Source organism: Pristis pectinata, chromosome 24 (assembly GCF_009764475.1).
Source record: "Pristis pectinata isolate sPriPec2 chromosome 24, sPriPec2.1.pri, whole genome shotgun sequence".
Classification (NCBI taxonomy): Eukaryota; Metazoa; Chordata; class Chondrichthyes; order Rhinopristiformes; family Pristidae; genus Pristis; species Pristis pectinata.
The window spans coordinates 1294212-1309787 of NC_067428.1; the positions used below are offsets into that span (position 1 = coordinate 1294212).

At 49.6% G+C, this 15576-nt stretch overlaps 1 protein-coding gene across 2 annotated transcripts in view; it reads left to right on the forward strand.

The window, feature by feature from the left end:
- The first annotated feature begins 7921 nt into the window (after positions 1–7921).
- Positions 7922–15576, forward strand: part of wdr55 (WD repeat domain 55) — a 28678-nt gene continuing 21023 nt past the window's right edge. The window contains exons 1-4 of one of the 2 annotated variants that reach the window (XM_052038112.1): positions 7922–7949; positions 8524–8672; positions 11265–11365; positions 13883–13970. In XM_052038112.1, coding sequence (XP_051894072.1) covers positions 7935–7949; positions 8524–8672; positions 11265–11365; positions 13883–13970 — 353 coding nt within the window. In that variant the 5' untranslated portion in view covers positions 7922–7934. Of the gene's footprint in view, positions 7950–8520; positions 8673–11264; positions 11366–13882; positions 13971–15576 lie in introns of both variants that reach the window. The other variant, XM_052038111.1, reaches the window with a different exon arrangement.

Genomic DNA, 15576 nt, shown 5'->3' on the forward strand with positions numbered 1-15576 from the left:
ACAGGGAGGTGGCTGTAAAAAAACAGCAGGAAAGCAAGCCCATCTAGAATTGTTTAATAAAAGATGTTCAGATGTTAAACCCACACGAAGTTTGTCTCTTGATGAAGAACAAACATAACGTGGTGTCAGAAGTTGGTGTGAGGTCTGAACAGGCAAAGTAGATGAATACTGTGTGCAATTGAGAAAGAGACTCAGTGAGTACGAAAGAAAAGCTGTAATAAGACGGGGAAAAAGCCGGCCGGCGTGGCGAGGGAGCACGTTGTTCCTGAAGTTCAGCACTCACCGGATTTGCCGAGAGATTCAGGTGAGAGGCCGAGAGTTCCCGTTATGGATAAGCTAAGTCCTCCCAAGCCCATGCAGTTTACTGGCAATCTAGCCGATAATTGGAAACGCTTCAAACAGCGATTCAACATCTATTTAGATGCTAATGGAGCGGGAAGGAACGATGAAAAATTGAAAGCGTCTATTTTTCTGCATGTGATTGGCGAAGATGCTTTGGACATCTATAACGGCTTTCAAATTGATGAGACAGCTTTTGAGTTGGGCACTTCGATGAAAAAAATTGAGGAGTATTTTATTCCAAGTAAAAACATTGCATTTGAGAGATATAAATTTTTTTCCTGTGACCAGAAACAAGGTGTTAGCTTCGACCAATACTTAGCTGAGCTTCACACACTGAGTAAGTCTTGTGAATTTGGAAGAATTTGAGAAACTCTCTAGTTAAAGACAGAACAGTTTGTGGAATTCCAGATAATGGACTCAGAGAAGGACTATTGTGTGAAAAAGATTTGACCCTGGAAAAGGTGGTGAATATGTGTCGGTCAGCAGAAACCACATGAGCACAAGATAAGGAGCTACACAGGGCAGACACAACAGCGCATGGTGTGAAAACAGAGAAGCAGCACACAAGGCATTTCCCAAAGCAACAGCAAAGCAAAGAGGAAGGCTCAAACAGCAAATGCAGCAGATGTGGAGGTAGACACATTGCAAAGATGTGTCCTACTTATGGGAAGTCCTGCAATAACCGTGGGAAGAAGAATCACTTTGCAAGGTGCTGCAAAGCTGGGGCTAACAAGAGAAAGGTGCACACAGCTGATGAGGAAGTGGAGGAATTCTTTGTGGATTCTGTACAGACTGTGGCTGCTGGTAAAACAGAATGGATTGTTCCAGTAACTGTGAATGAGACAGTAATTCCATTCAAGCTTTACACCGGAGCTCAGGTGAATCTGTTATCCATGGATGATTATAAGACTCTCACAGTAAAGCGTAAGATTTACCCTGTGAAGTTAAAAGTGACAGGCTACACTAGAGAGAAAGTTCCAGTAAAAGGGGACTGTATGGTGACCTTTAAGCACAAGGGGCAGCACTTAAAATCACAGCTACTGATTGTAGAAAATACAGCCAATATTAGGTCTGAGTGCATGTGAAAAGCTCAACCTTGTGAAAAGAGTTTTCATAGTAGCTTCACATACTAAAGATGACCACACAACACTCATGGAAGAGTTTGCAGATGTCTTTGAGGGGCTTGGATGCTTACCTGGTGTACACAAAATTCACATAGATGAGGCAGTGGCTCCTGTTGTCCATTGCATGCAGGAAAGTTCCGTTTCAACTTAGAGATAAACTTAAACAAGAACTAGCACGCATGGAATGGATGAATGTCATACAGAAATATTTTGAACTTAAACAACAGCTGAGAAGTCAAGAACAAATGGATCAATGCCAGAAAGAGATAAAGGAAGCCATAAGAATACTGTGGTCAGACATTAAAGCAGAAATTGGCAGTAGTTTGAAAGATTTTGATCAATCTTGCGTGGAACCAAAGAGTGACCTGGATGTTACTTTAGAAGAGGCAGAAAGTCTTCAACAGGAAAGGGAAAGTCTGAAGGAGAATGTTCCCTTTGCTGCCAGTGAAAGGAGACATCCAACTTACAATGAGAGGTTAAGGCTGACTAAATCCAATTTTAAGGACGAGCAGTGGCGAGGAAAGGTGCTAAGAGAAAACCTACGGCAACAGGAAGGGAAAGAACAGAAACAGAATCACGACAGGACAGCAAAAAGCCGACCAGTCCTGAAGCCTGGGGATCAAGTGCGAATCCGAGATCATGATTCTGGCACATGGTCCAGGCAAGGAGTTGTGCAAGAGGAAGTAAATCCACATTCATACCAGGTCCAGATGGAGCGAGGGACACCTCTGAGGAGGAACTGCGTGGATCTACGACCACAAGTTCCAACCCATGGCTGTGAGCCGTTCCCTGTCGGTACACCAAAGGGGCCAGCATATGGAGGAAATGAACACGTGGACCAGGGTTCCCAGGACAACACCAACACAGCAAGTGAAAGCAACACACCTGTGGAAACAAGAACCAGACCAAAAAGGACCATTAAACCACCTCAGAGACTGATTGAAAGCCGCTGAGTGGACGAGGGTTCTTGGCAGGTTTAGAAGGACAAAATATTGTGTTTGTTTTTCTTTAAAGGGGGAAGATGTGTTATTATGTAGTTATAATAAAGAACTACAGTTCCCAGTAGGCAATGCAAGACGTCACATGGCTGTAAAAAAGAGGGGAAGCAAGCTGTCTGTTGTTGGTTAATAAAAGGTTCAGATGTTAAACCCACGCGGTTTGTCTCTTGATGAAGAACAAACATAGCACCCTCCACCAACCACCCTCCTGGCTAATGTACAGTCTCTGGAAGATAAGATCAAAGGCCTCAGAGCCAGCCTGCAGTACCAGAGGGACATCAGGGACTGTTGTGTACTCTGCCTCACCGAGACACAACTCACCCCCAGCACTCCAGACACAGTGGTCCAGCCCGAGGTCTGCACCACCCTCCGCACGGACTGGACGGCAGCATCAGGTAAAGGCAGAGGTGGTGGCATCTGCTTCGTGATTAACTCATCGTGGTGCACAGACATGGCGGTTCTGTCTCAGTCCTGCTCCCCCGACCCGGAACATCAGGGGATCAAGTGCCGTCTGTTCTACCTGCGGAGGGAGTTCTCCACCGTCATCCTGGTCGCGGTGAACACTCCCCCCGGCAGACGTCAGGCTGGCACTGGAGGAGCTGAGCACCATGATCAGCAGTCACGAGACAGCGCACACTGATGCCTTCCCGATCATTGCGGGGAACTTCAACCAGGCCAGCGTGAAGAAGTCCCTGACCAACTACCACCAACATGTCACCAGAGGAACCAGAGGAGCGACACACTCGATCACTGCTACACCTCCATCAGGAACACTCACCGTGCCGTCTCACGCCCGCACTTTGGCAAGTCCGATCACCGGGCTGTACTTCGACTCCCAACATACAGGCAGAGACTGAGGACCACAGCACCAGTGGTGAGGACTGTGAAGGTCTGGTCAAGGGAGACGGAGGAGCATTTACAGGACTGCGCTGAATCGCTGGACTGGACCATATTCAGGGATTTATCTTCGGATCTGAATGAACATGCCACGGTCATCACCAACTTCATCAAGACCTGCGTGGATGAGTGTGTGCAGTTGAGAACATACCAAATTTTTCCAAACCAGAAGCCCTGGACGAACCAGGAGATTCGCAGTCTGCTGAGGGCTAGACGTGTGGCGTTCAAGACCGGTGATCCAAAACCCTACAAGTAGTCCAGGTACAACCTACGGAAGGCCATCGGGAGAGCACAAAGGCAATTCCATGTGAAGTTAGAGACCCAATCAGATGCACGACAGCTGTGGCAGGGTTTGCATGCCATTACTTCCTACAAAGCAAAACTTAACAACATAGATAGCAGTGATGCTTCACTCCCCAATGAGCTCAATGCCTTTTATGCATGCAAGGAAAGGAAGAACAACACTACACCTGTGCGAATCTCCACAGCACCTGACAACCCTGTGATCTCTGTCTCGGAGGCCGACTTCAGAACATCCTTCAAGAGGGTGAACCCTCGCAAGGCATCAGGCCCCGACAGTGTACCTGGCAGAGTACTGAAAACCTGTGCTGACCAACTGGCTGGAGTGTTCTAGGGCATCTTCAACACTCGCTGCTGCAGTCGGAGGCATCAATCATACTGGTGCCCAAGAAGAGCAGGGTGAGCTGCCTCAACGACTATCACCCGGTAGCACACACATCTACTGTGATGAAGTGCTTTGAGGTTGGTCATGGCTAGAATTAACTCCTGCCTGAGCAAGGACCTGGACCTGCTGCAAATTGCCTGCCGTCACAACAGGTCTACAGCGGACAATCTCACTGGCTCTCCGCTCGGCTTTGGAGCGCCTAGACAACAGCAAAACTTAAGTCAGGCTGCTGTTTCTCGATTACAGCTTGGTGTTCAACACCGACATCCCCTCAGTACTAATCAACAAGCTTCAAAACCTGGGCCTCTGTACCTCCCTCTGCAACATGATCCTCGACTTCCTTATCAGGAGACCACAGTCAGTGCGGATCGGTAGTAACATCTCCTCCTCTCTGACAATCAACACAGGCTCACCTCAAGGATGTGTGCTTAGTCCACTGCTCTACTCTCATGACTGTGTGACCAGGCACAGCTCAAACCCCATCTACAAATTCACCGATGCCACCACTGTTGTTGTCAGAATCTCAGATGGCGATGAGGAGGCGTACAGGAGTGAGGTAGATCGGCTGGTTGGGTGGTGTCACAACAACAACCTCGCACTCAGCGTCAGCAAGACCAAGGAATTGATTGTGGACTTCAGGAAAGGGAAGTCGGGAGAACACACACCAGTCCTCATTGAGGGGTCAGCGGCGGAAAGGGTGAGCAGCTTCAAGTTCCTGGCCGTCAACACCTCAGAGGATCTATTCTGGGCCCAACACATTGATGCAATCATGAAGAAGGCCAGCGGCTCTATTTCATTAGGAGTTTGAGGAGATTTGGTATATCACCAAAGACTCTTGCAACTTTCTATAGATGTACGGTGGAGAGCATTCTGACAGGTTGCATCACTGCCTGGTCTGGAGGCTCCAATGTGCAGGATCGAAAGAGGCTGCAGAGGGTTGTAGGCTCAGCCAGCCCCATCACAGGCACAACCCTCCCCACCATCGAGGACATCTTCAAGAGGCGGTGCCTCAAGAAGGTGATTTCCATCACTGAGGACTCTCACCACCTGGGACACACCCTCTTCTCGTTACTACCATCAGGGAGGAGGTACAGGAGCCTGAAGACCCACACTCAACGATTAAGGAACAGCTTCTTCCCCTCCACCATCAGATTTCTGAACAGTCCATGAACCCATGGACACTACCTCGTTATTCCTCTTCTGCACTGTTTATTGATTTATTGGTAACTTATCGTACTTTTTACGTCTTCCACTGTACTGCTGCCGCAACACAACACATTTCATGATGTATGTCAGTGATAATAAACCTGATTCTGATTCAACATCTGGACATTTGTGAAAACAGAACCGAGGGACAGGTTGTACGGTGAACTCTGTACGGGTGTGGGGGAGCTTGTACGGTGAACGCTGTACGGGTGTGGGGGAGCTTGCTGCTGCACACGACAGTTTGGCTGTGACAGTGTCTCTGCGGCCAGGACATAATCTGACAACAGGGTGATGACACTGCAGCCTGTTTTCAATCTGTTCTGGGATGCAGTTTGGTCTGTTGTTGAGAGGATCAGGACGTACTCACACCCATTCTTCAGAATAAAAACAGAAAATGCTAGAAAAAAATTCCCAAGTCAGGCAGAGTCTGTGGAAAGGGGAACAGTCAACCTTTCAGGCCCGGGACCCTTCATCAGGACTGGGAATGGTGGTGGAGGTAGCAGAGGTTGGGGAACAATGTGGTGGGACAGAGGGAGTTTCTCTGATGGAATGACGCGATGGTGCAATGAAGGGCAGAAGCAAAAACAAACTGTTGGAGGAACTGAGTGGGTCCGGCAGCATCTGTGGAGGCAGAGGGATGGTCGATGTTTTGGGCCGAGACCCTGCATCAGGACTCCAGCGGCTTGTTTCTGCATCTGCATTCTGTAGTGTCTCTGAGAACAGATTCAGCTTGTCTTTGTCATGTGCTGCTCATGTGGTTTAGTGTGTGTGATGTTGTAAAGTTTAACTGCACAAAAAAACAAGAGACACACAAAAAAATATGGTCAGTACAAAGTGCGAGTTATCTAAAGTTGGAGAATTCAGCATTGAGTCCTGCAGGCTGTAAGGTGTCTGAGCAGAAGGTGAGCTGCCGGCCCTCATTGTAACAGTGCAGGGGACCACGGACAGAGAGATCAGAACAGGAGTGGGATGGGTATTTCTTTGCCACTCAGACAAACTTGTTTCCCACTTCCTCAGTTCTGGTGACGTGTCTTTGACCTGAAACATTAACAGTTTCCCTCTCCACAGACGCTGCCTGACCTGCTGAGTATTTCCAGCATTTCTGTTTTTTTTCAGATTTCCAGCAACTGCAGTTTTTTTCTTCGGTTCCACCCTCCTCCGTTGGAAGGCCGGCTTCAGTGTCAGGTCGGTGGATCCAGGCTGTGAGGAGGACCCGCACCCTGACCAAATGGAAGATATAAACAGTTCAACAGCTCACAGCATTACTGAATAGTGTTCTGGCCACGAGGAGGGCAATGCCCTTCACAGAGCATCTCCATTTATCAGTGGGGCAGCTCTTGGTGCCGCCTCCGCTTCTCCCTGTGCAGAGTTTGCATGTTCTCCCTGTGTCCATGTGGGTTCCTCTGGGTGCTTGGGTCTACTGTCAAAGGATACGTGGCCACTGTAAAATACCCCTCCTGTGGGTGGGAGTTGGTGGGCATGTGAAAGAGAAGTGGGGGAATGGATGGATGGGATTGCATGGAGTGCTGGTAAGGACTCGATCGGCCAAATGATCTCTTTCTATGTTGTAAGATGAGAATTTCGGGGCTGCCCATCCTGCCTCCACCACAAGCCACCTCTGTGCCCGTGGGGTTCTGAGGTGCCGCCAATCCCAGATCAAGTGTCTCGGAGCATCAACTCCCCCCCTGCCTGTGCCAGTCGGTGGACATCTGGGGAACCTGCAGTGTTTCTTCAGTATCTGCCCATTGGAGGATATTCTACCCACGGCACTCCCGGTCACAATGAGACAGCCTGTCACGGGGGCTCAGGCATGGCGCCCCAGTAAAATTTGCAACTCACACTCGTTCAGTCCACACACTCCAGTCGCTCACTCACAGAGCGAACCGCCACAGCGCGCTCCATCCCTCGTCCACTCGTCACCGCGCGCTCCTTCACTCGCTTTACCGCCTCCACTGCCCCACACTGCCGGCACTTCCACACTCACCATCCTCAGCCTGACCTCACCCAACCTCACCCTGACCTCCCTCAACCTCACCCTGACCTCACCCAACCTCACCCTGACCTCCCTCAACCTCACCCTGACCTCACCCAACCTCACCCTGACCTCACCCAAACTCACCCTGACCTCACCCAACCTCACCCTGACCTCCCTCAACCTCACCCTGACCTCACCCAACCTCACCCTGACCTCCCTCAACCTCACCCTGACCTCCCTCAACCTCAACCTCACCCTGACCAAACCCAACCTCACCCTGACCTCCCTTAACCTCACCCTGACCTCCCTTAACCTCACCCTGACCTCCCTCAACCCCAGCCTGACCTCACCCTCCCTCAGCTCCTCACATACTCGCCACGGGTTCACATCCCCCCCGCTCACCCCCGGCCACAGCTCAGTGACCCTTCCGTCTCCCTCAGTCCCTGCGGCCACCCGTCAGCCGGGCTCAGGGGAGCGGCCCCGGGGGGGGGGGGGGGGCAGCCGGTGCACCGGAAGTCGGGGCGGGGGGAACGGGAAACCGGAGCCCGGAGCAGGTAACGTGACCGGCGGAACGGAAGGGGGAGGATGGGGGTGGGGGAGAGTAAAGCCGGTGGGACCTGGACCGACCGGAAGGAACCTGAGAGACAGTCTCATGTGATCTTTAACCCGGATGTGTTAGTGTGCGCCCGTTGCATTCTGGGATCAACATGGCGCTGACCACGGTGAGGGGACACGGGGCCGGAGGAGAGTCTCCCCACCCCTCACCCCTCACCCCTCACCCCCCCCACCCCTCACCCCCCCTCACCCCTCACCCCCCACCCCTCACCCCCCCACCCCTCACCTCCCACCCCTCAACTCACCCCCCCACCCCTCACCCCCCTCACCCCTCACCCCCCACCCCTCAACTCTCCCCCTCACCCCCTCCCCTCCCCCTCCCCCTCACCTCCCCCTCCCCTCCCCCCTCAACCCCCCTCCCCCCGCTCCTCTCCTCACCCCTCAACCCCTCCCCCCTCAACCCCCACCTCCCTCCCCTCCCCCTTCCCCTCCCCCTCCCTCCCATCCACCCCCCTCCACCCTCCCACCTCCCTCCCCCCTCCATCCCCTTCCCCCCTCCCTCTCCTTCCCCCCTCCCTCTCCCCTCCTCCGGGATGGTCTGGTCACCACCCCCCCGCCGCGGCCGTGACCTCCTGCCGCCACTGGTTGTTTGGTTCTCTTGGGCAGTGGGGGGTAACGCGGACCGGTGGCGGTGGGGTGTACGGGACTAACTCCCTCATTCCTCTGTGTTTCCTTCAGCAGGGTGATTCTGAAGTCGAGGAGCAAACGAAAGAGTCCAGGATAAGGGAGACTCCAGAGGACATCACCTTCAGTGCCATCGTGAACACGATTGCCTTCCACCCAGCACGGGACATCATCGCAGCGGGAGATGTTGATGGAGATGTATATGTGTATGTGTTTGTCTGCACCATTAGCGCTCAGTAACCCAACCAACTCTCTGAATGGTCAGGACGGGAACCACTATATAGGCCGTCGGACCTGGTGATGCTGATGATCGTCCTGCAGCTAATAATAATCAAGAGATAAGATAAGATTTCTTTATTAGTCACACGTACATGGAAACACACAGCGAAGTGCATCTTTGCATAGAATGTTCTGGGGGCAGCCGCCAGTGTCGCCACGTCTCCGGCGCCAACACAATGTTATTGTGTGTGTTTATCCTGTAAGTTATGTATAATTCATGTTAATTGAAGCACATGTAACTTATGTTTGTATCATATTGTGCTGCTGCATAAACTTGGCAGAATATGTTACCTATTAATGTGTCCTCTGTCATACATGGTGTATCTTCTAAAAGGACTGTTATTAAAACCAGTGTTATGGACTTATCATGGTCAGACCCAGCTAGTCACCGTCACAGCAACATTTTCTGCCAAGTTTGTGCAGCAGCGCAATACGTTACAAACATAAATTACATGTGCTTCAATTAACATGAATTATACATAACTTACAGGACAAAATAAACACACCAGCATTAGTGCAAGTTGAGGGAAGTACATTCGGAGGCAGTGTTCGGGTTTTTCAGGTTGGTTCAATAACCTGACGGCAGTGGGGATAAAGCTGTTGTTGAACCTTGAGGTGTGGGTCTTCAGGCTCCTGTACCTCCTGCCTGATGGCAGCATCGAGAAGAGGGCACGGCCCAGATGATAGGATGTTGCCTTTCTGAGACACTGCGTTTTGTAGGTGTCTTCGATGGTGGGGAGAGCTCTCCCCGCGATGGAACTGGCTGAGTCTTCGATGACATGCTGAATCTCCTTAAACTTCTAAGAAAGTAGAGACACTGGTGCGTCTTTTTCATAGTGGACTTCTACGTTCTGGCCCAGGATAGGTCCTCTGGGATGTTGACACCCAGGAACTTGAAGCTGCTCACCCTTTCCACTGCAGTGAGGACTGGTGTGTGTTCTCCCAACTTCCCCTTCCTGAAGTCCACAATCAGCTGCTTGGTCTTCCTGACGCTGAGTGCGAGGTTGTTGTTACGACACACTCAACCAGCTGACTTATCTCACTCCTGTACGCCGCTTCGTCACCATCTGTGATTCTGCCAACAACAGTGGTGTCATCGGCAAATTTGTAGATGGCGTTGGGGCTACGCTTAGCCACACAGTCAGAGAGAGAGTAGAGCAGGGGGGCTAAGCACACAGCCCTAAGATGTGCCTGTGTTGATGGTCACTGAGGAGGAGGTGAGGTTTACGATCCACACGGACTGTGGTTTCCCAGTGAGGAAGTTGAGGATCCAGTGGCAGAGGGAGGTACGGAGGCCCAGGTCTTGGGGCTTGATGATAAATTCATCACATCCTCTTGTACCCCTGTTGCTTTTCTTGTAATCAACCAGTTCTATCCGTACTAAATGTGTTTGCCAATTGTTACAATGTTTGAGTGACGTGAACTCCTGTAAATCATGATACCAAATGTTTAAAAAGCACAGTTGTTTCTGCGATGTTAAAGTTATGTTCTACAAATGATGAACCTTTAAGCTCTAAAAAACATACGTTGGTCATTACAGATATGATTTTTGTACTTTTCTTGAACACTTCATTAGGAATCAATCTTTTTTATTTTTTTGAGAATTAAGAGTTTTAAAAGGACTGCACGAATAGCCAACTTTTGAGCTTTTCAGTGTTTTTATGGAGAGAGAGGCGATCCTGCTGCTCTTGGGTGGATGTAGCAGAGAAGGTCTCCCTTCTCCCTGGTGTTCAAGCAGTGTTCACCCCTCAAACAGTGTCTACGTATTACATTGCTGGTTGTGGGATATTGGTGTTATTTTAATATTCTAAAACGATAGGTACAATTACTTTGAAAATACAACACTGTAAATGCTGGAAATCTGAAATCAAAACTGGAAATGCTACAAACACTCAGCAGGTCAGGCAACATCTGTGGAAAGAGGAACAGTTAACGTTTTGGGTCAATGACCTCTCCAGAACAAGGAAGTAAACTAATTACTGCTTTGGCTGTAGAGAACTTTGAAACCTTCGAAATGGTCACAATACATTTTAGCCATTTCACTCATTCCCTAAACCATCCCCAGCCAACTCTTCTGTTCCCTTTCAGTAATTTCCTGAACTATCCATTCACACCCAAAATCTGCCACTGATTGCGTAACCTCAAGCCATCGCCTTGCACTTCCATTGACTTTACCTTAAGTCTTGTCGTTAGAGGCCAGAATCCCTCAGGTCCTCCTGTTGCTTCTTCCCGTTCAAAAGGAAATCACAATCACAGGGCCAGTATGCAAGCAAGGTACATGGTTTTGTTTGAACTTGTGCTGTTTAGTGTGAGTATTGAAGATTACAGGTGAGTTGCACAAAATGTACAACCAACAGTGGTGGTTTCTCTGGTGTATCAAGAAGGAGCTTCATCCAGGCTGCAGCACGGCAGGTGGGAGCAGGGAAGGGCTTGGGTGTAACACGAAGCAGAGCACAAAGGAGCAATGAGCAGTACGTTGGCACGAAGATGGTGAATGTTCTCCTTGAATTGTTTTGCAGTTTCTCGTACTCATGTGAGGTGTCAGAAAACCAGGAACTGTGGTCCTCGGGACACCACTTGAAATCCTGTCGGAAGGTTGCATTCACCGACAACGGGGAGGGTAAGGACTTGTGATCGTTAATGGATTTATTGGCACAAGCCGGGGAGTTTGTGTTGCATTGTACGTCGTAACTGTATGTCATTGGAATCTGACAGTGACGAGCATCCACTGTAACGTTCCCTGATCGTCACATTCCATTCATGGAGTCAGACAGCACGGAAACAGGCCCTTCAGCCCAACTGCTCCATGCCAAGATTCCCATCTAAGTTAATCCCACTTGCCCACACTTGGCCCACATCCCTCTAACTCTTTCCTATCCATGGACCTGTCCAAGTGCATCTTAACTGTGGTTAATGTACCTGGCTCAACCACCTCCTCTGGCAATTCATTCCATATACTGACCACCCTCTGGTCAGTTGCCCCTGGGGTTCCTATTAAACCTCTTACCTTAAATCTGTGCCCTCCAGTTCTGGATTCCCCAGCCCTGGGAAACAGACTGAGTGCATTCACCCTATCTATGCCCCTCATGATTTTATAAACCTCTATAAGGTCACCCCTCATTCTCCCACACTCCAATGAAAACAGTCCCAACCTCTCTCCATAACTCACTCCCTCAAGTCCCAGCAACATCCTCGTAAATCTCCTCTGCACTCTTTCCAGCTTAATGGCATCTTTCTTGTAGCAGGGCGACCAAAACTGAACACAATGTTCCAAACACGGCCTCACCGACATCTTGTACAGCTGCAACATTACATCCCAATTCCTATACTCAACGCCCTGACTGATGAAGGTGTCTACCTGTGACGCCACTTTCAGGGAACCGTGTACCTGTACCCCTAGGTCCCTCTGTTCTACAACACTCTCCAGGGCCCTGCCCTCGTTTGTCTTCCCAAAATGCAACACTTCACACTTATCTGAAATCAACTCCATTTGCCATTCCTCGGCCCATTTACCCAGCTGATCAAGATCCCCTTGTAGTTCTTGATACCACCTTCACTGTCTACAACACAACCTATTTTAGTGCCATCTGCAGACTTACTAACCCTGCCTTGTACGTTCTCATCCAAATCATTGATATAGATGATATAGCAATGGGCCCAGCACCGAGCCCTGGGGAACACCACTCGTCATGGGCTTCATTCCGAAAAACAACCTCCCACCATCACCCTCTGCTTCCTACCCACAAGCCAATTCTGTATCCAATTAGCCAGCTCTCCCTGGATCCCATGTGATGTAACTTTGCATAGCAGCTTGCCATGTGGAACCTTCTCGAAGGCCTTACTGAAGGCCATGTAGACTGTGTCTACCGCCCTGCCCCCATCGACCTTCTTGATTACTTCTTCAAAAAAACCCAATCAATTTCGTGAGATGTGATCTCCCATGCACAGAGCCGTGCTGGCTATCGCTAATCATCCTCTCTCTTTCCAAATGTCTTGAGGATAGGTTGAGTGAGCTAGGGCTTTTCTCTTTGGAGAGGAGGGTGATGAGAGGTGACTTGATAGAGGTGTACAAGATGATAAGAGGCATAGATCGAGTGGACAGTCAGAGACTTTTTCCCAGGGCGACAATGGCTAACACGAGGGGACATAATCTTAAGGTGATTGGTGGAAGAATGTCAGGAGTAAGTTTTTTTACACAGAGTGTGGTGGGTGCGTGGATTGCACTGCCGGCAGAGATTGTGGGGGCAGGTACATTAGGGACATATAAGAGACTCTGAGATAGCCACATGAATGATAGAAAAATAGGGGGCTATGTGGGAGGGAAGGGTTAGATGGATCTTAGAGTAGGATAAAATGTCGGCACAGCATTGTGGGCCGAAGGACCTGTACTGTGCTGTAATGTTCTATGTTCTATTGTCTATCTTATCCCTCTGAATTCCCTCTAGTAACTTGCCCACCACAGATGTTAGACTTGCTGGTCTAGAGTTCCCAGGGTTTTCTTTGCAGCCCTTCTTAACTAAAGGCACAACATTCGCCACCCTCCAGTCTTCCGGCACTTCACCCGTCCCTAACGGTGATGCAAATCTCAGAGCTCTCAGAATTTCTTCTCTAGCTTCCCACGGTGTTCTTGGATATACCTGAGATGCCATGGAGATTTATCTACCTTCATGTGTTTTAAGCATCCAGCACCTCCTCTGTTGTAATGTAGACTATCCCCAAGACATCCTCATTAAATATCTCAAGCTCTGAAGTCTTCGTGTCCCTCTCCACGGTACAAATGTTCACTGAGGACCTCACCCACCTCCTGTGGCTCCACACAAAGATGTCCACTTTGGTCTGTTCTCCTTCGGGAATGTGCTCGGTGTTCATCATGTTATCTGAAACGCCCTTTGCTAACCCTGGCTGATATCCACGGCCTTCAGTGAGAACTGAACGATGTGCGTGGAATGTCACATATCTTTGATGTAGATAATGGATATACACTGGCTCTGTGGGCTGTTGGATTGTCGCACCTTGTGTATGTGTGTGTTATAAAAAGCTTCAGTTGGTGGAGTTGCTCAGTTGGTGAGAGGACATCAGACACGGGTTCAGCGCCATGGTCATTCTCATAACTTATGAAGTGTTTTCTTCTTTGCAGAACTTGTTACAGTTTCAAAGGATAAATCAATTCACATTCTCAATGTTGAAAGTGGCAAGTTGGTAACGAGGATTCCCAAAGCTCACAGGTACTAACGGGCATGAGCCCCAGAATCGAATGAGCAGCAAGGGGCAGAGGTCAGTCGGTGTGCGTGTGGAGATCCGAGGTCAGAGGTGGGATTGAGGCAACATGAGGAAGAGGTGAGAGAGCCAGGACTGGGGGGCTGGACAGGTGGAGTGTTCCACAAGGAACAGTTCCTCAGTGGGAAGTGCAGAGGGAGAACTCTGTGCTGAAGAGGGGTAAGTGTGATGCCTTTTGGGAAGTCAAATAGGGGTAGGACATAAACAGTAATGGGTAGGGCACCATAGAGGTTGATGAACAGAGTGTCCCTGAGGTCCAAGCCCATCGTTCCCTGAAGGTGGGAACGAGGTAGGTAGGGTGGTGAGGAAGGCGTCTGGTACATTTGCCTTCATTCATTAGGGAAGAGAGTGGAAGATATGGGCAGAAGTGGTGTTCAATCTGGCCAAGTGTGAGGCGTTTCACTTTGGGGGATCAAATGTAAAGGGAAAGTACTCAGTTAACAGCAGGAACCTTAACAGTGCTGATGTACAGAGGGATCTTGGAGTCCAAGTCCATAGCTCCCTGAAGGTGGCTGCACAAGTTGATAGGGTGGTAAAGAAGGCTTAAGGCATGCTTATCTCTATTAGTCGAGGTATTGAGTTCAAGAGTCAGGCAGTTACGTTGCAGCTTTATATAACTCTGGTGAGGCCGCATCTGGAGTATTGCATTCAGTTCTGGGCGCCCCATTACGGGAAGGATGTGGAGGCTTTGGAGAGGGTGATCTCTCTAGACCAGCTGATCAGAGTTCAGGATTGACGTGTCATGGTGAGGAGCAAGGACAAGGATGGGAAGGTAAGGGATCCTTGGATGACCCGAGAGGTCCTAAAGTTAGTCAGGAAGAAAAAGGAAGCATACGTAAGGTTTAGGAAGCTAAAGTCAGACTGGGCCCTTGTGGAATATAAAGATAGCAGGAAAGTGCTCAAGCAGGTGGTCAGGAAGGTCAAAAGTAGCCACAAAATGTCCTTGGTGAGCAGGGACGAGGAGAATCCCAAGGGATTTTATACTTGTATTAAGAAAATGAGGATAACTAAGGAGAGGGTAGGTTCACTCAAGCAGAAAGGAGGGAGTTTGTGCTTGGAGTCAGAGCAAGTGGCTGAGGTACTAAATGAGTATTTTGTGTTGGTATTTACTGAGGAGAAGGATTTGGAAGATCATGAAAGCAGAGTGGGGCATGTTAATGTGCTGGGACAGTTTGAGATTAAGGAGGAGGTAATGCTGGGTCTTCTGAAAAGCATGAAGGTGGATAAGTCCCCAGGGCTTGATGGCATATATCCCAGAATATTGAAAGAAGCAAGGGAGGAGATTGCTGGGGCTAAGGCAAGGATCTTTGTGTCCTCACGAGCAACAGGCGAGGTCCCAGAGGACTGGAGAGTAGCAAATGTTGTGCCTTTGTTCAAGAAGGGAAACGGATAATTCAGGAAATTACAGGCCAGTGAGCCTCACATCAGTGGTAGGGAAGCTGTTGGAGAGGATACTGAGGGACAGGATTTATGCACACTTGGAAAGGCACGGCCTGCTTATGGACAGTCAGCATGGGTTTGTGCGGGGCAGGTCGTGCCTTACAAACTTGATTG